General features: G+C 42.7%; 1 protein-coding gene across 1 annotated transcript in view; it reads right to left on the minus strand.

Annotated features, from left to right (window-relative positions):
• Positions 1-3722: 3722 nt before the first annotated feature.
• The window catches only part of TMPRSS3 (transmembrane serine protease 3), a 128371-nt gene continuing 111837 nt past the window's right edge, over positions 3723-20256 (minus strand). The window contains exons 11-13 of the mRNA XM_089691901.1: positions 18683-18825; positions 15323-15475; positions 3723-4108 (exon numbers count right to left, since the gene is read on the minus strand). Of these exons, the coding sequence (XP_089548027.1) occupies positions 4085-4108; positions 15323-15475; positions 18683-18825 (320 nt within the window). The 3' untranslated portion in view covers positions 3723-4084. The remainder of the gene's footprint in view (positions 4109-15322; positions 15476-18682; positions 18826-20256) is intronic.

Genomic DNA, 20256 nt, shown 5'->3' on the forward strand with positions numbered 1-20256 from the left:
AGTTGTCAGTCCGCTCCTGGCCGGGACCCACTGATTCGCTTGTGCTGTAGCAAATGAAAGTCTGGGCAGTGAGCGTGTGTGCCCCCTACCAATAAAGGCTGGATCATGTATATATATATATATATATATATATATTTATAAATACTGTATAATAATAATATATATACTATATATATATATATATATATATATACACACAGGTGACACTCAAAAAAATTTGAATATCATGCAAAAGTTCATTTATTTCAGTAATGCAACTTAAAAGGTGAAACTAATATATGAGATAGACTCATTACATGCAAAGCAAGATAGTTCAAGCCGTGATTTGTCATCATTGTGATGATTATGGCTTACAGCTCATGAAAACCCCAAATCCACAATCTCAGAAAAAAGTTTAAAAAATCATTTTAGGGCTTGAAGATTACACAAACCATTATATATTTTCTGAAAGCAGAGACCCTAGAGCATAAAATAGAGGTAGTTTTAATTTTTCATGTCGCATGATATTACCGATATTACAGCAAAATTTCAGTAAAAAATACACTTAAGTTAATTTTAGGGCACAAAAAAGTAATAAATGACCCGATTTTTGTGTAACATGTAAAAGATGAGGTTGCAGCGAGTAAATAGATATCCAACATGTCAAACCTTAAATTTACATGTGATTGTGAAATGGCGACGAACTTCAGTACCCTATATTTTCTATAGGCAACACTTTTATGCCCCTTAAAGGTAATCAGTATAGTGTTATGGAGGAGTTCTGGTGCTAAAATGATTGTTCTCATTCTGCTGTGCGTGGTGATATGCAACATGTGTATCGCAATCAACGTTTTTATGCATAGGCACCCCAGCATGTGCTTTTACGTTTGTACATGCATATATGTGGGGGGGGCGCTCAATTATTTTTTTTGATGGGAGGTTATGTGCTTGGCTGTAACTTTTACAATCAAAAAAAGTCCCTTATGTGATGATTTTTGGTGACAGGTTCTCTTTATTGAGACATCCAAGGTCTAAAAGACCCTGGATGTCTCTCCTGTGTTCCATTGGATGTAATGCATTGCAGTTCACACTGCATTACATTCTCTCAGCCTCGATGGCCGGGAATCTGTCTCATAACATCATAACGTCACTTCCGGGTCAGAACAAGAAGGGGAGGGGAGCGGACGCGTGGGGTAAAGGCTGACACTGCAGGCTGTGTGAAAGCAATCATGTAGCAGCGCAGTTGCCCGAATGCTTTCACCTGACAGGTGAGCCCTGCTGCTTGCCCACAGCAGGGCTAAAGGTTAAAAAAAACTACCTGCCAAGCACCCAGAGCTGCATGTCCCGGGCATTGGGCGATATAAATTCAACATTCCTGTGTGTGTATATATATATATATATATATATATATATATTGCCAATAGTATTGGGCTGCCTGCTTTTACACACATGAACTTTAATGGCATCCCGGTCTTAGTCCGTAGGGTTCAATATTGAGTTGGCCCGCCCTTTGCAGCTATAACAGCTTCAACTCTTCTGGGAAGGCTGTCCACAAGGTTTAGGAGGGTGTCTATGGGAAGGTTTGACCATTCTTCCAGAAGCACATTTGTCAGGTCAGGCACTGATGTCGGACGAGAAGGCCTGGCTCTCAGTCTCCACTCTAATTTACCCCAAAGGTGTTCTATCGGGTTGAGGTCAGGACTCTGTGCAGGCCAGTCAAGTTCCTCTACCCCAAACTGGCTCATCCATGTCTTTATGGACCTTGTTTTGTGCACTGGTGTGCAGTCATGTTGGAACAGGAAGGGGCCAACCCCAAACTGTTCCCACAAAGATGGGAGCATGAAATTGTCCAAAATGTCTTGGTATGCTGAAGCCTTAGAAATGTCCGCCACTGGAACAAAGGGGCCAAGCCCAACCCCTGAAAAAAAAACCCACACCATAATCCCCCCTCCACCAAACTTTACACTTGGCACAATGCAGTCAAGAAAGTGCCGTTCTCCTGGCAACTACCAAACCCAGGCATGTCCATCAGATTGCCAGACACAGAAGTGTGATTGGTCACTCCAGAGAACACGTCTCCATTGCTCTAGAGTCCAGTGGCGGCGTGCTTTAAACCACTGTATCCAACACTTTGCATTGCACTTGTAAGGCTTGGATGCAGCTGCTCGGCCATGGAAATCCATTCCATGAAGCTCTCTATGCACTGTTGTTGTGCTAATCTGAAGGCCACACAAAGTTTGGAAGTCTTTAGCTATTGACTCTGCAGACAGTTGGCAACTTCTGCGCACTGTGTGCTTCAGCATGTGCTGACCCCGCTCTGCCATTTTATGTGGCCTACCACTTGCTGGCTGAGTTGCTATTGTTCCCAGTTGCTTCCACTTTGTTATAATCCCACTAACAGTTGACCGTGGAATATTTAGTAGCAAGGAAATATCACGGATGGACTTATTGCACAGGTGGCCACCTATTATGGTACCACGCTTGAATTCACTGAGCTCCTGAGAGAAACATATTCTTTCACAAATGTTTGTAGAAGCAGTCTGCATGCCTAAAGGCTTGATTGTATACACCTGCGGCCATGGAGGTGATTTGAACACCTGAATCCAATGATTTAGAGGGGTGTCCCAATACATTTGGCAATATAGTGTATATATACAGTATATAGCCGTGGAGAATGTTATGCTGTCTGTAACATCGTTCAGCATGATCGTTTTGGTGGTGTGTCAGTGATTGTCTGTGGAGGCATATCCATGGAGGGACGCACAGACCTCTACAGGCTAGACAATGGTACCCTGACTGCCATTAGATATCAGAATGAAATCCTTGGACCCATTGTCAGACTCTACGCTGGTGCAGTGGGTCCTGGGTTCCTCCTGGTGCATGACAATGCCCGGCCACATGTAGTGAGAATATGCAGGAAGTTCCTGGAGGATGATGGAATTGATACCATTGAATGGCCCCCATGCTCACCTGACCTAAATCCAACAGAACACCTCTGGGATATCATGTTTCGGTCCATCCGACACCGCCAGGTTGCATTTCAGACTGTCCAGGAGCTCAGTGATGCCCTGGTCCAGATCTGGGAGGAAATACCCCAGGACACCATTCATCATCTCATTAGGAGCATGACCCGATGTTGTCAGGCATGCATACAAGCACTTGTGGGCCATACAAACCACCAAGTACCACTAAGTTTTGGGTTGCTGCAATGAAATTTCAGCAAAATGGACTAGCCTGCTGCATCATTTTTTCACTTTGTTTTGAATTCTTTGAATTCAGTCCTCTGTAGGTCGATCATTTTCATTTCCATCAAACAATGGGGCATCTTTATGTTCCTAACACATTATCCAGTCCATATCAGTATACAGTAGATATCCAGCATGATATTTTTCCCCATTGAGATCTGATGTGTTTTCATATAGTTCCCTTAATTTCTTTTCAGCAGTGTATGTGTATATATATATATATATATATACATAAAAAATATATATATATATATATATATATATATATATATATATATATATATATATATATATATATATATATATATATATATATATATATATATATACATAGTACGTGATGCTGGCCACACTGTAGTAGTTAAGCTACAGGAGGTGGTACTGAACTGGTTTATATGAGATTTTGATTATTGGATTTACTTGTTATTATTAATAATATTATATACTTTAATATAAAGACATTATTGATCAATAAATCTTGATGAAGCCATACACAAATTAATATGAGAAGCTTTTATTTAAATTTCAGGACTCTTCTTTGGAAATATTGATCAATCACATTCCGTGTTCATAAATAACATAAAGCATATAAAAAAGATCTAGTTGAACAAACAGCACCTATCTGGATGTATAATGAAACTGGCGGGGTAAACAGTGTTGGATATATCAGCAGAATAGAGCCACACACCGGTCTGCACTGTAAGTAAGGCCATACACATTGGATTCCTACTGATAAGGTACAGTGAGACTGACTGGATTTCCCTGTTCTCAGGATTTATCAGGTCCACTCGATGTAATCATTAGACAGACTTCTGCAATGAACATAATGTACAGCCGGCGGGGAAGGGGTGAGCAGCACCTCAGTTCATCTTCCTCTCTTCTCTCTGTAGGAATAAAGTGAAAAAATCAGTTTACTTTCAGAAATAATGGTATCCTAGTATCCTCAGGGACTGTTCTCGATCAGAGATGTGACTAACAATCATGGGACCCCATAAGAACATTTTGATGGTACCTACGTGGCCAAGCTGGCAATTTAAGCTGTGACAATAAGGGTTCTATTTTGCCCCAAGCTTTTATGAGATTGTAGCAATTGTGTTTACATCTACTATACTACTATAGGGCATAGACCTTCCATAGAACAGAATGGAGAGATCATTTTCTTATATTCTCCTGCATGCATTGGAGTTTAACTTTAGACACAGATTGGAGATCTATTCAGCAGGAGTGCGTCAGCCGAGCCCTTGTTGTTTTGTAATCTCTCCAGCTTTCCACCAGCCCTACAATCCAAACACTGGCAATCTAATCCTCCTACCTGTGAACAAACCATGCACAAGATTATCTCAGTGTGCAGGTGTTGTATCTGCGTGCGGTGAGCACATAGGGCGATAACCTGTCCTGCCGACCCTCCCTTCACACATAAATGTTTTCTGTACCTTGTCACACCCTTCTTGGGCTCCCCTTCAACCATCTGCGTTCCCAGGCTCAGTGGTGGCCCATTCTATAGAACAGGTATGGTGGCTGTATCTCTAGGTACAGAGTGTATGCCTGGGCAATTTAAAAAAAGTATATGCAGTGTCTTGAAAAAGTATTCATAGCCCTTGAAATTTTCCCCATTTTGTCATGTTACAACCAAAAACGTAAATGTATTTTATTGGGATTTTAAGTGATAGACCAACACAAAGTGGCACCTAATTGTGAAGTGGAAGGAAAATGATAAATGGTTTTCAAAATATTTTACAAATAAATATCTGAAAAGCGTGGCATGCATTTGTATTCAGCCCCCTTTACTCTGATACCCCTAACTAAAATCTAGTGGAACCAATTGCTTTCAGAAGTCACCTAATTAGTAAATAGAGTCCATCTGTGTGTCATTTAATCTCATTATAAATACAGCTGTTCTGTGAAGCCCTCAGAGGTTTGTTAGAGAACATTAGTGAATAAACAGAATCATGAAGGCCAAGGAACACACCAGACAGTTCAGTGATAAAGTTGTGGAGAAGTTTAAAGCAGGGTTAGGTTATGAAAAAAATATATCAGTGTTTGAACATCTCCTGGAGCACTGTTCAATCCATCATCCGAGAATGGAAAGTGTACGGCACAACTGCAAACCTACCAAGACATGGCCATCCACCTAAACTGACAGGACGGGCAAGGAGAGCATTAATCAGAGAAGCAGCCAAGAGGCCCATGGGAACTCTGGAGGAGCTGCAGAGATTCACAGTTCAGGAGTGAGAATCTGTCCACAGGACAACTATTAGTCGTGCACTCCACAAATCTGGCCTTTATGGAAGAGTAGTAAGAAGAAAGCCGTTGCTGAAAGAAAGCCATAAAAAGTCCCATTTGCAGTCTGCGAGAAGCCATGTGGGGGACACAGCAAATATGTGGAAGAAGGGGCTCTGGTCAGATAAGACCAAAACTGAACTTTTTGGCCTAAGAGCAAAACGCTATGTGTGGCGGAAAACTAACACTGCACATCACACTGAACACACCATCCCCACCATGAAACATGGTGGAAGCATCATGTTGTGAGGATGCTTTTCTTCAGCAGGGACAGGGAAGCTGGTCAGAGTTGATGGGAAGATGGATGGAGCCAAATACAGGGCAATCTTAGAAGAAAACCTGTTAGAGTCTCCAAAAAGCTTGAGACTGGAGCCGAGGTTCACCTTCCAGCAGGACAATGACCCGAAACATCCAGCCAGAGCTACAATGGAATGGTTTAGATCAAAGCATATTGATGTGTTATAATGGCCCAGTCAAAGTCCAGACCTAAATCCAATGGAGAATCTGTGGCAAGTCTTGAAAATTGCTGTTCGCAAACGCTCTCCATCCAATCTGACAGAGCTTGAGAATGGGCAGAAATGTCCCTCTCTAGATGTGCAAAGCTGGGAGAGACATCCCAAAAAAGACTTGCAGCTGGAATTGCAGTGAAAGGGGGTCCTACAAAGTATTGAAAGTAAGGGCTGAATACGAATGCACATCACACTTTTCAGATATTTGTAAAAAACTTTGAAAACCATTTATCATTTTCCTTCCACTTCACAATTACCGTATTTTTTGTTCCATAAGACGCACCTAGGTTTTAGAGGAGGAAAACAAGAAAAAAATATTCTGAACCAATGGACTGCAAACACAGTACAAGAGATGACCAGAGACTGCTGACATAGTACAGGAGATGACCAGAGACTGCGGACACAGTACAGGAGATGACCAGAGACTGCGGACATAGTACAGGAGATGACCAGAGACTGCGGACAGTACAGGAGATGACCAGAGACTGCGGACACAGTACAGGAGATGACCAGAGACTGCGGACACAGTACAGGAGATGACCAGAGTCTGCGGACAGTACAGGAGATGACCAGAGACTGCGGACCTTTGGGGAGAGGAGGGGGGGTCCTCCCCGTAGTCTTCAGGGACACATGACAGGTCCCAGAAGACTACAGGGCCTTTCACAAAGTGTAGCACGTCTCATGCATGCGCAGTGGGCACTCGGCTGTGAAACCGCAAGCTGTCACAGATGGGTGCCCGCACTAAAGATGCCGGCGCCAGGGAGAGAAGATGGTGAGGGCACCGCTGGACCGAGGAACAGGTAGGACCGCTGGAGGTCTGCAGGCTCTGCTGCACAGAGCCGAGCGACCGGCCCAGTCTAACACGACGGCGGCGACGGGGAGAATACCGGGCCAACCGCTCCATATTTGCTCCATAAGATGCACAGACATTTTCCCCCATTTCTTGGGTGAAAAAAAGTGCGTTTTATGGAGCGAAAAATACGATATGTGCCACTTTGTGTTGGTCTATCACATAAAATCCCAATAGGATACATTTACGTTTTTGGTTGTAACATGACAAAATGTGAAAAATTTCAAGGGGTATGAATACTTTTTCAAGGCACTGTGTGTGTGTGTGTATATATATATATATATATCAATAGATGTAATGGTGTACTGTGGAAAAAGTAAGTACACCCTTAGCCTGTAAAGTTAGTATTGCCCCCTTTAGCAGAAATTACTCTTTCCTGCATGAACTGCCCATTTAAAATCCTCTGACAATATATATATATTTTTTAAATTTATTTATTTATTTTTAAAGCTTTATTGCTGTATGTACAAATATATACAGCATAACAGATCTGTAAACACAATTTCTGGTACAAAATCTTAAAGGAAATATACATATAAAAACAAAAGCAAGTCCGCAAGTATTATCCAGTTCTACCAAGACATTGCACAATGTAACGCAACCAAATGTGTATTCAAATGTTATCTGTAAAGCTATACAGTTACTATAGTAATAAGGATACCATAAGTACATATAGCAGTTTCACATGTATTATTTTGAGTGCAGCAATGAGAAGTTGTTGTATATTAAGAGGGATAAGAAAGAAAGGAAAACTAAATCAATAAGAGAAAAAGAACACAGAAAGAGAACAAATTTGAAACCAAACTGTGTAGAGTAAACTCTTACTCTTCCTCTACATTTCAACGTACTAGCATCAATACAATATTATATACCAGTGCATCAAAAAACTTAAGGGAACAGTGGACAAAAGGGCCATGCATCATACTCAGTACACCAATTACAACACTCCAGGGCTGTCTTCCACCATATCTAAGGATTCTAGCCATCTAGGCCAAATTCGCAGAAATCTTTTTGGAATCCTCTGGCTTCATATGTCATTTCATATAGTAGGACATTATAATTCACCAGTTTTTTCCAGGCTGCAAAACCAAGGACATCCATGCATGTCCAATGTAACACTATCAATTTACGCACATAAAAGAATAGTAATCTCAAAGAGGTTTGCGTGGCATTATCCATAATATCATCTTCAATTACCCCCAGGAGGCAAATAAGTGGGCTACAAAGGTTTGGCAGATCGAACACGTCAGCTACGAACTGGGTAACTTGGGACCACAGTGGTTGGACCTTAGCACACTCCCAGACCATATGCAGGAATGTTCCCTCAGTCACCAAGCATTTATGACATGTTGCAGAGTCCCTTTTACCCATCTTAAATAACCTTAGCGGTGTATAATACGTCTGGTGTAGATATCGAATCTGTATCATCTTATCCTTAGAGGAGATGACAGAAGCCACGTATGAATGAAGCACCTCTGGCCATCTCTGGGCTGTCAGGTCTGGGATAAGAGCATTCCATTTTTCCCTGGTTCTATGGCATTGTCTACTATCTATCAGAGTCACTGCTAAGTGATAGCTAGAAACCAATTTATTATGCTCCGGTCTCAGAAAGAGTGTCTCTAGTTTAGTGTTAGAAAGAGACACCACCGCCTCACCAAATTGTTGGAACGCAGCATGTTTAAGCTGGACATAATGAAAATCCCACAAGGCGAGTACACCCACTCAATCTGCATTTGTCTAAAGGATTTAAATCTCCCGTCCTATAAATGAGGTACTTGACCCCTTAGAGTGCCCACCTACAACCCTCATTTATCTTAGAAAATTCTTCCAAATGTAGATTATACCATAGTGGAGCACTCGGCGAATGACCCAGGGACTTATCCAAAATTTGATTGATACACAACCTCTGTATAGTCCTAGAAACCGCCAGAATGGACTTGCACCTTTAAGTAGGGACCTCACCTCTATAGAAAAAGATCAGCAATGCCTCGTATGAGGAGGCCACCGCTGCTTCAACTGCTATTGCTACATTATTTAACTGAGGGAACATCCACCAATGCATATACATCAGTTGAGATGCAAAATAATACATATGAAGATCTGGCAGCGCCGGACCACCTCTTTCTATTGGAATTTGTAAAGTTTCAAGGGACACCCTGGGTACTTTGGAACCCTCCACCAATATTTAGTTAGGAGTCAAATCATGGCTTTGACTAGGATGGTCCATAACGTAGTACCACTGGATTGACTTAAGGCCAATGTGGTACCAATATTTAAAAAAGAGTCAAAATATTTACCAAGTAATTATAGACCTGTTAATTTACCTTCCATAGTTGGGGAGATACTGGAGAGTTTAATAAAAGACCACATAGATTAGTTCTTGCTGGGAAAAAATATATTAAGCAACAGACAGCATGGATTCATGAAAGACAGAAGTTGTCAAACAAATCTGATTTCTTTTTATAAGGAGGTGAGCAAAACCTTGGACAGAGGGGTGGCGGCGGACGTGGTATACTTGGACAGAGGGGTGGCGGTGGACGTGGTGTACTTGGACAGAGGGGTGAACATGGTATACTTGGATTTTGCAAAAGCGTTTGGCACAGTTCCCCACACGGCTAATGTGTAAGGTAAAGTCTACGGGCTTGGAAAAATCTGTATGAGGTTTAATGTTGATAAATGTAAGGTTCTGCACTTGGGAGATAAGAATATGCATGCATCATACATACTGGGGGGGTACAACTGGGGGAATCAATGGTGGAGAAGGATCTGGGAGTTCTGGTAGATCACAAGCTTAATAATGGAATGCAATGCCAAGCTGTGGTTTCTAAAGCGAGCAAAATCCTCTCTTGTATTAAAAGAGATATAGACTCCAGAGAGAGATATCATTTCCCCGGTACAAATCATTAGTAGACCTCATTTGGAATATGCAGTTCAATTTTGGGCACCAATTCACAAAAAGAACATTGGGGAACTGGAGAAAGTACAGAGAAGGGCAACCAAACTGATAAGAGGCATGGAGGAGATCAGCTAAGAGGAAAGATTAGAGGAACTGAATGTATTCTCTCTTGAGAAGAGGAGATTAAGGGGGGATATGATCACCATGTATAATACATAAGGGGGGATATGATCTCCATGTATAATACATAAGGGGGGGATATGATCTCCATGTATAATACATAAGGGGGGGATATGATCTCCATGTATAATACATAAGGGGGATATGATCTCCATGTATAATACATAAGGGGGATATGATCTCCATGTATAATACATAAGGGGGGGATATGATCTCCATGTATAATACATAAGGGGGATATGATCTCCATGTATAATACATAAGGGGGGATATGATCGCCATGTATAATACATAAGGGGGGATATGATCTCCATGTATAATACATAAGGGGGGATATGATCTCCATGTATAATACATAAGGGGGGATATGATCTCCATGTATAATACATAAGGGGGGATATGATCTCCATGTATAATACATAAGGGGGGATATGATCTCCATGTATAATACATAAGGGGGGATATGATCTCCGTGTATAATACATAAGGGGGGATATGATCACCGTGTATAATACATAAGGGGGGATATGATCTCCATGTATAATACATAAGGGGGATATGATCTCCATGTATAATACATAAGGGGGATATGATCTCCATGTATAATATATAAGGGGGGATATGATCTCCATGTATAATACATAAGGGGGGATATGATCTCCATGTATAATACATAAGGGGGGATATGATCTCCATGTATAATACATAAGGGGGGATGTGATCTCCATGTATAATACATAAGGGGGGGTATGATCTCCATGTATAATACATAAGGGGGGATATGATCACCATGTAGAATACATAAGGAGGGGATATGATCTCCATGTATAATACATAAGGGGGGATATGATCTCCATGTATAATACATAAGGGGGGATATGATCACCATGTATAATACATAAGGGGGGATATGATCTCCATGTATAATACATAAGGGGGGGATATGATCTCCATGTATAAATACATCAGTGGTTCATATAGTGAACTCGGTGTAGAGTCATTCCCCCTGAGGTCATCACAGAGGACAAGGGGGCACTCTTTACGTCTGGAGGAAAAGAAATGTAATCTCCAAACACTGAAAGGTTTCTTTACAGTAAGAGCTGTGAACATGTGGAATAGACTCCCTCAAGAGTTGGTTCTGGCCAGCTCAGTAGATTGCTTTAAAAAAGGCCTGGTGCTTTCTTAGATACACAGAATATAACTGGATATAACATTTATAGGTAAAGTTGATCCAGGGAATATCCGATTGCCTCTCGGGGGATCAGGAAGTAATTTTTTCTCTGCAGGAGCAAATTGGACCATGCTTTGCTTGGTTTTTTGCCTTCCTCTGGACCAACTATGGTTATAGGATTATAACTTTTTTTTTTATATGGTTGAGCTGGATGGACTTTTGTCTTTTTTTCAGCCAGACTAACTATGTTCTATTTCTTCCTTTTGAGCTATTCCTTGGTGGATTTTCTAGTGTGCTTCAGATCATTTTCTAGTTGAAAACTGTATTTTCAATCATCTACAATTTTTGGACAGATAGTCTCACATTCTCTTCAAGCACACTTTGATAAAATGCAGAATGGATTGTTGACTTGCTGACTTTGAGCTGCCCAGCCCAGGCCCTACAGGTTTTGGGCAGAAGCATAACTGTCCACCATCATGCTTCACAGTTGGTATTAGGTTCTTCTCCTGAAATCTTTTGTGCCCAACATGTCTACTGTTACTGTAGCCAAACAACTCTTTCTTTGATTCATCAGTCCACAGCACATTATCATGTAGCGCTCACTTATGAAAGCACCTGCTGTTATGCCCCAGGTTTGTTTCCCAAGCTAGTACAGTGGCAGCCAACCACACAGTAATAATTATTCTTCTGGCTCAATGAACAGTCTAGGGCAGGAGTGGGCAAACTTTTTGACTTGAGGGCCGCAATGGGTTCATATATTGGACCCGGGGGCCGGACCAAGAGTAGATGAATGATGTGTATGTGTCATCCATAGTAAGTATAGTAATATTCCCCCATAGTAAAAATAGTAATTAATCCCCCATATAGTAATTCATCCCCCATATAGTAATTCATCCCCCATATAGTAATTCATCCCCCATAGTAATTCATCCCCCATATAGTAATTCATCCCCCATATAGTAATTAATCCCCCATATAGTAATTCATCCCCCATAGTAATTCATCCCCCATATAGTAATTCATCCCCCATATAGTAATTCATCCCCCATAGTAATTCATCCCCCCTATAGTAATTCATCCCCCATAGTAATTCATCCCCCATATAGTAATTCATCCCCCATAGTAATTCATCCCCCATAGTAATTCATCCCCCATAGTAATTCATCCCCCATATAGTAATTCATCCCCCATAGTAATTCATCCCCCATATAGTAATTCATCCCCCCTATAGTAATTCAACCCCCCTATAGTAATTCATTCCCCATATTAATTCATCCCCCATATTAATTCATCCCTCATATAGTATTTCATCCCCCACAGTACTATTCCCCCCCCAAGTAGTAAGCCAAGTCCCCCCTGTGTCAATTCACTTACCTTTGCTCCGCGTGTTCCTCTCGCCGTGTTCCCGCGCCGTTCCGGTCTTCAGGGCGGACTGTGAGAGGAGCCTAGCTCCCCTCACGTTCGTCACGCTGCCCCGCCTACACACATCCTGACAGCCACATCCGCGGGCCGGATTAAAAGGTCCGCCGGGCCGTAGTTTGCCCATTGCTGGTCTAGGGGGATACTTTTTTTGATGCTTTATTGTAAGATGAACTTGGATAGGGTGCCGGGAGCTGTGGGATACTCCAACAACACAATGCAATCATAAGAGGACACTCTTCACTTTATCAAAGATTCTTAATAGCAACTATTGGAATGAGCAGCACTGAGCTGGGATAGTAGAAGCAAACAGTCACTAGGATTCTTCGCTTAGGTCTGTACTCACAATGTCCCTGGATACGTCGATGGCTCCTTCCAATATCAGACAGACTTATTTCATTTCTCCCATAACCTCTTCAGACCAGGTTGATCAATTCCAGCTATTCTCAGAAAAATAGTCCTGCCACCCCCCCCCCCCCCAACTCTATCTTAGTTGGGAATTCAATGAGCTCCTATAAGACCTTCAGCTATACTGAACTACAGCCAGACAAGAACTGGGCTGCCTCACGCTCCAGACTGTTTATACACTCCTCAGGCACCTCCTTAGCACCCGCCCCCAAGGAAAAGGCCAAGACCACATAAATATTCAGGCTGTGGAGCTACCTCTTCCAGCCCACTAGATTCAAGAATAGACCAGAAGGCAGGGGGAAGCAGTCAGTGAAGTTTAGAACAGGCCAAAATAATCACACACCGTTCCACTGACTACAGGAGAGCCAAAAAAACTAAATTTGCCTAATTTTTTTTACAACCTATTTAGGAGAGTGCTACAATCACAACATATGTTCACTGACAAACTGTAATCTTGCTCTGATGTTTTGTTCTCGAGCAAATCTTTTTCCCTTGCAGACCTCCCAAACAGATGATATTGATGCAATCGCTTTCTGATTGTAGATGCATGCCTTTTGACATCAAGAAGATCTTTTGACACCTGCAGATCTGGTGATGATATTTTGGAGTTCTTGGAGACCCTATTTTTTTTACTTCAAAGGTCAGATCTAGGGTTGAATTTGTAGAGTTCACCAATCCTGAATAAATTAGCAGTGATCTGAAATCTTCTTGTCAGGAATGGACTTGCCAATAGTGGTGGGACTCACCTGCCTTGTGGGCTGCAGTACCAGGGCTGGCCAGCGGGTGCTCTCAACAACCAGAGGTTCACTTCGGCAATTAGCCATCACCTGGGGCTGATTGCAGGTGGTGTATTTAAGGGATGGCCAGACCCACAGTCTGTGCCTTGGTGTGTGTTTTTCCATGGGCCCCTGTATCTTGTAACCTGCGTTCCTGTTCCTGTTTCTGCCTGACTTGTTGCCGACCCTGCCTGATCCTGACCTCTGCTGACTTCTCCTGTTTGATCCCTGGCTTGTGACCCTGACCATTCTCTCCGCCTGCTCCTCCTGTACCTACCTGCCCGATAGTTATCGACCCAGCCTGCCTGACTACGTTGTGCTCTATATGTGTATGTACCTGTGTATCTATATCAGTTTAGGTTTGGGTTTGTTTCACCTTGTTGTATGTATTTGTGTTAGCTTGGGGTTTGGTGCACTGCGTTTATATTTGTATTGTTAGTCTCAATAAATTATATTATTTACTATATCTGAGGCCTACGTTTCCCTGTGTCAGTCCACACACTTCTGGTCACACCCGCATCCCTGACACTTCTACATTTGTAGATTTTTTTCCGTTACAGTGGAATGATTGATTTCAAATAATTTGGCAATGTTAAAAAATCGCTTGCCAGACCCATAGAGATTTGCAACTTTCTTCTACAGGCCTTAGAGATCTCTATTGATCTTGGCATGTTGACACCACACACATCAATAGCAAATAGAACACCAGAACGTAGATATCTGAGGTTTAAAAAAGACAGGTTCCACCCGCATACCTTCTAAGGAGGTTCTAATCATTGGCACCTAATTTGTAATGGATTCTAATTCCATGGATCTGAAGTGGTGGTAGTTGCAAGGGTCTACTTAGCTTGTGGTAAAACTGAACTTCCATTAATACAGATTATGAGAATGAATACACCATGGGCTGTAATTATGTGTATTCACACAAGAATCACACTACTTTCACCAAGCATTAACACATTTCCAGATACAATCCAATATGGGAATCCGGAGTGAAACTTGTGTGCACAAATTTTGGCCACAGAATCATCGGTTGCCTCCTGCTGATATCCACCAGCCTCTTCTTAGTGAAGGAGATGTAGACTCCCACTGTCACTGGACAACTTGTGCTCTCTTCCACAGCTTCCTCCTGGCTCTCTCCGGTGAGCTTCTCCAGACCCAACTATACCTTGGACTGAACTTGCAAATAGGCCTCCCAGCTAAGCCTAGCTGGGACCTTGGTGTCATCAGGCTGGCTACCTCCCAGACTTCTGCCCCAGGAGATAGTGTATATATATTGTTTAGCTATACTCATTAAAAAGTTTGACCACAAATGTTTTCAATTTAGATTTCAATAACTACACCTGGATTGTCACTCTTGCTATACTACTTTGGGTCATGCCATTGAGGTCTATTTAAAACATAGTACAAAGTATAAACGTAGATCTAAAAAAAAAGGAAAACCTTGGACTGGTCCAACAGTGGAGTGCGGTATCAAGTGTGAGGCATGTTAAGCAAAATGTATAACATATAAGCTGCATAGAAAATTACCATTGTATATAAAGTCAACAATGCTGGAAAGGTAGGGTGGATAGGTAGAAAGGTAGGGCAGAAATGCTAGGGTAGTTACCTCCATCTGTGTATGTATCCAGTCTAGGAAGGATGTGATTCGGGTATACACTCCAGGTTTATATCTCAGAGCACAGCCAACACCCCAGCTTGTTGTCCCCATCAACTTCCATACTTTCCTGTCTTCACATGCCAAAGGGCCACCACTATCCCCCTAAAGCAAGTGATAAGATGAGAGTAAACAGAGATGTCTTGTTACAGGCATGTCTCTCTAATGTGACAGTCTCTTATAACATGTATTGATCTCTAACACAAAATTCTCAGGCAGCATAGGTCTTTTTCTAACATGCTTCTTACTAACATGAAAATCTCCTGCAACTTGCATTAAGTTCTTAGGCCTCAAGCACACTGGGCATTTAGCCCCTGTACATGCAATCCTGAAGTTTGGGTGACAGAAATGAGGCTAAAAGATACTGCTGGACATGACTGGACAGTACACCGAGAGGCACCAACATTTATGGCTGTATACACCCAGGGACAAAGGCCTGCAACATGAGTAGTCTGTGTTCTGGACACCCCCTACCAACTTCCACCAGCACCCTTCAGTGAGCTCTCCAGAACAGAACCCCAAAAGAAACCCTTCAAATAGGCCCCCCAGCTCTGCTACAGCTGAGACTTTGTTGAGCAAATGGCAGCATTCCAGCAAACTGCCCTTGGGGCAGAGCCCCCTCAGGCTATGGATGCCTCCTTCAGGATTGGATTCAGGACCAACTTAACTCTTAACTTTTGTTGTACTGTGCCATGTATTGTCCCCCTATTGTACAGCGCTGAGCAAACCCTTTGGCGCTATATAAACTCGATGTAATAATAATAGCTCTTGCTCCAGGCCCCAACTATTTATGGGCTCCTCAGTCACCTACTGGGTGCACCTTCCCAGGGATTGGCTGGGATCCCATAATATATTGGAGAAAAACAACATTTTGCTCTGGGACCTATAGTCTGGAGGCATAGTAGAGCTTTAGGTGGGATAAAGTCTCAATTTCTTAGGTCCACATCTTACCTAGTAGCCAGATCTCGTTATTTATCAACAGCATAGTGACATAGTGGTTAGCACCTTGCTATGTGCTCTCTGTGCTTGTGTGGGTTTCCTTACACACTTCAAAGAAATGCTGGTAGGTTCATTGGCTTCTGTATAAACTGGCACCAGGATGTCGCCTCTCTATTATCAAGTATAATATCTGTTCTTATCAGTGTTCAGGGGGGGTGCTCTGTCATCATTCTGGCCTTTTTGGCTGTGATCCCTGACTGAATGATACAGGTACTGAAGGATCTTCCTCATGGGAAGGAATTCACATTGAATGCCCACTGGGTAAGGTGTGGGTTGGTAGTACTTCCCCAGTGTGGAGGGTTCAAAGGGACCCAGTGCCTTCTGTGCTTCTATGCTACCTTGTCTGGCTGAGGGCTGAAAAGGCAGAGGACCCAGGGTGTCAAGGACCCCATTGGGAGTGGCTCTGTGGGGGTGTCGGAGTAACACTATGGATTTGGGACCCCACTGCATGAAACTGCATTCGGCTATGGCACCAAACATATTTTTCTGCACTTGATCCATGGACCTGGCCACAAGGCCTAGCCATTGTCTTACACTTTGGCGCCTTTATTTATTTATTTTCTTTCACTGTTTTGATACTGCACTTATTTTAATGTCACCTTTCTTTCAAGGATTGTACAGTGTGGGTCCCTGGGCCCACCCTAAAGTTAAGATGGAGGATGCATAGCCAATAGGATTTTCCTCCCCTCACTTTGGGAGAGCACCCCACTTAGTATTTGTTGGTTAGCCTTGGCTTATCATGAGGACAGGGGTCCACCTGACCTTTTGAATAGGTGGACCTGAGTGCACCTTGCCCCCCTGTCAGGGAGAGGTCATTCCTTTTGGGATGGGACCACGATGCATTCAACTGTGTACTGCCTTGCTGAATAAAAGTGCAGGACACACCTGCCTGGACTTTTCCTGGGTGTCCCTCTCTCATGAATGGTTTTTCGCTGCTCATACCAGTTGAGACTGTCCACCTTACAACATATATACATACAGTACATACCAAGGTTCTTCTTCCCAATCCAGTGTCATGCAATTATATGTAAGTGTAAGGGTGTGGAGGCATGAAATACTGGTGTGTAATGTTAAACTGTAATATGCCTGCAATATGCTCTTTGGTCAGTAGATGGCAGCAAAGTACAAGAATCAATTTTGCAGTGACTTTTGCTAAGACAAGATAAATGCTTATTTACCCTATAAAGTTTAATGAATACTAATTTAAGGGCTGAGTAGAACCCTCAGAAGGGTCATAGTGAACTGTAAATGCAGGTTTGAGGCTGCAATTAAGAAATGACTTACTGCATCACAAACTCTATGACTCTATGGGAAGGGGAGGAGTTCCGGTGCAGAGGAGGAAGTGACAGGGAGTCTGGGTCTGGCTGATGTATGCTGAGGACATCTGGAGAATCTGTGTGGGGCCTGGAAGAGGATTTACGGCTCACAGTGGAATCTGGCGACGGCACCTAGGGAAGATTCACCACAACGAGACCAGGAAACAAGTGACTGTATGGTCCGGTTCTGGAGTGGATCAGGACAAAGCACCAAGAGCCTGCCAGGGAACTGTAAGTGTGGCTTTGCTGCAGCACATCGCACCACACGTGGTCAGTGACATTTTGGATATACCAGAAAGTTACAAGAGACACACTCCACTTTCCTTTGGATTACAAATAGTATTGCACAATACTTAGGGTGCACCCCAACGTTATATCTTGCTCAGGAACATTCAGGCGCAGCCAGGCTGCTTTCTGGACATTGGGGAAAAGTCCGCAAGTACGGGGTTAGTGTTAGACAGTATTATTCTTACTGTATGGTTATGCGCTGTTATCATTCTGTTTACGTATGCTCAGCTACATGATCACTATAACTGTTCAGTAAACGTAATTGTTTTAAAAGAACCGTTGTCTGTGTCTGTGTGGCATCGTGTACCCTCTGAATCTGTGGGCACAGCTCTCGGTCTTCCTTCATTAGTACCATTCAAATAGTACCGTGAGCCCAGGCCAATATGTTGACACCCATCCGGTGGGTATTTCCAGGACATCCTTGCCCTAATTAAAAGGAAGTGGGTTTAACGGCCCTAGTTGTCATTCATCCCAGAAGACTGGAGATCTCTAGTGGCAGAGGGGAATTTTTTCAAAGAGTATTACAAGGCTTGTTTTTTTATGTTAACTTTTTTTCAGCGATTTTCCTTTAAGCACAGCTGGTGAGGCAGACTGATTGCAATGCTGAGCAAACTACAGACATTTGATAAGCAGGGTGGATGCAGTTATAAGACTTATCATTCTGAGTATAAGTATCAATCTTAAATCTTATAAATAAATTATAATGTACCTGACAGGTGTCAACTCCACCTTCCAGGAAGCCGGCGCACAGCATAGACGGCTTTATAACTCCCCCGTAGATGTATTTTGTATTACACACTCTGTTTGATATGAGAGGGACTCCAGCATAATCCATTGTCTGTGATGTGTCACCTAGTTATAGAAAAAATACAGTATTTAAAATAATGATGTATGTCACAAGCAAAATGACAGACATACTTTTCGAGGCTTTGCCGCCAGACCATTAATTTCAACAACAATCTTCCCGTAAGATTACATGTGCATTTACAATTTTTTATGCTTGTTAATTACCTGTAAAAGCCTCCCTTGTGTAGACACCCGAAAGCCCCGGAGACTGATGCTGGGAGCCACCATCTTGGATGTGATATCAGCAGCCCCAGGAGACCCATTCAAGTGACACTCTATAGTATTCTCTTTCCCTCCTACCCCAGTTGCTATATAGAAGGTTATGTAAGGAGAAGTAGGGAGAAGAGGGGAGCGTCAGAGGAGTTGGGTCAGCACAGACAGTAACTAGGCCCTCCCGGAAGAGGAGAGGGCTAAAACATGCAAGGAGGAAAGGGGCTGTGCTATGGAATTTACTCTTCCTGCAGTAGTCAAAGGATCTATCAAGTTTAATGGCACCATTAAAGTCAAGGAAAAACAATTGTTTTTAGACTTGAAAAACACTGTCAGTAACCATTTAAAATACTTGATTTTCTATGCTTCAGCCTGCAGTTTCTTTAGTCTTAAAGGGTAAGTACACCCAAAAGGAATGTTTAGGTTAAATATGGAGCCTGGTGGGTTGAGCAGCCCTGCTTTTTTTACGTCTTTGATAATCCAACAGCAAGATCCCCCTACCAGAATTCCACATTTGCACTACGCGTATAACATTTAAGCAATGTAGAGATGCCTCTTTCGGGGGCTTAGGATCAAGGTACAGATTGGGTAGGATGGTGTCCTGATTAAGGTACAAGGAGGAAACCATCTTAGGAAGTAAGAAGGCCTGGGGTCTAAAAACCACCTTGCCTTTATGAATAGTGTGGAAGGGTTCCTTACAGGATAAGGCTGCCACTTCTGAAACCCATCTCACTGACATGATAGCTATGAGAAAACACTGTACGAGTAGGGTCAGCCAAGGGAATATCCCAAATGAGCTCAAAGGGAGACTTCAGCAGAGCTGACAGGACAAAACTGAGCTTCCAAGATGAGACAGGTGAACAAACAGGGGCAACGAAGTATGCCACCCCTTGAATAAAGGCGATTTACTAGAGAATGAGTAGCCAGCAGTCTCTAAAAGAGAATGGCCAATGCCGAGACATTTCGGCTTTCAGGGTACTAATGGCCAAATGCTTGGGTTTCATCAGCCAAGCCAACAACCCTGAAGCAGGATGGTAGACCAGTCCTTGAGAAAACATCTCTGGACAATCTGGAAGTGCCCATGGAGTATCTTCTAGGAGTCAAAGGATGCCCAATTATGAAGTCCTTCTGGGTTAATTTGGTGCCACCAAGATCACTGAAATGCTTTCTCTCACTGGAAGCAGGCAAGGAAAAATGATTGCAAGTGTGATCCTTTGAGGTTACCAG

Source organism: Staurois parvus, unplaced genomic scaffold (genome assembly GCF_062004578.1).
Source record: "Staurois parvus isolate SC_StPar_1 unplaced genomic scaffold, SC_StPar_1.0 ptg000574l, whole genome shotgun sequence".
In the NCBI taxonomy this organism is placed as follows: domain Eukaryota; kingdom Metazoa; phylum Chordata; class Amphibia; order Anura; family Ranidae; genus Staurois; species Staurois parvus.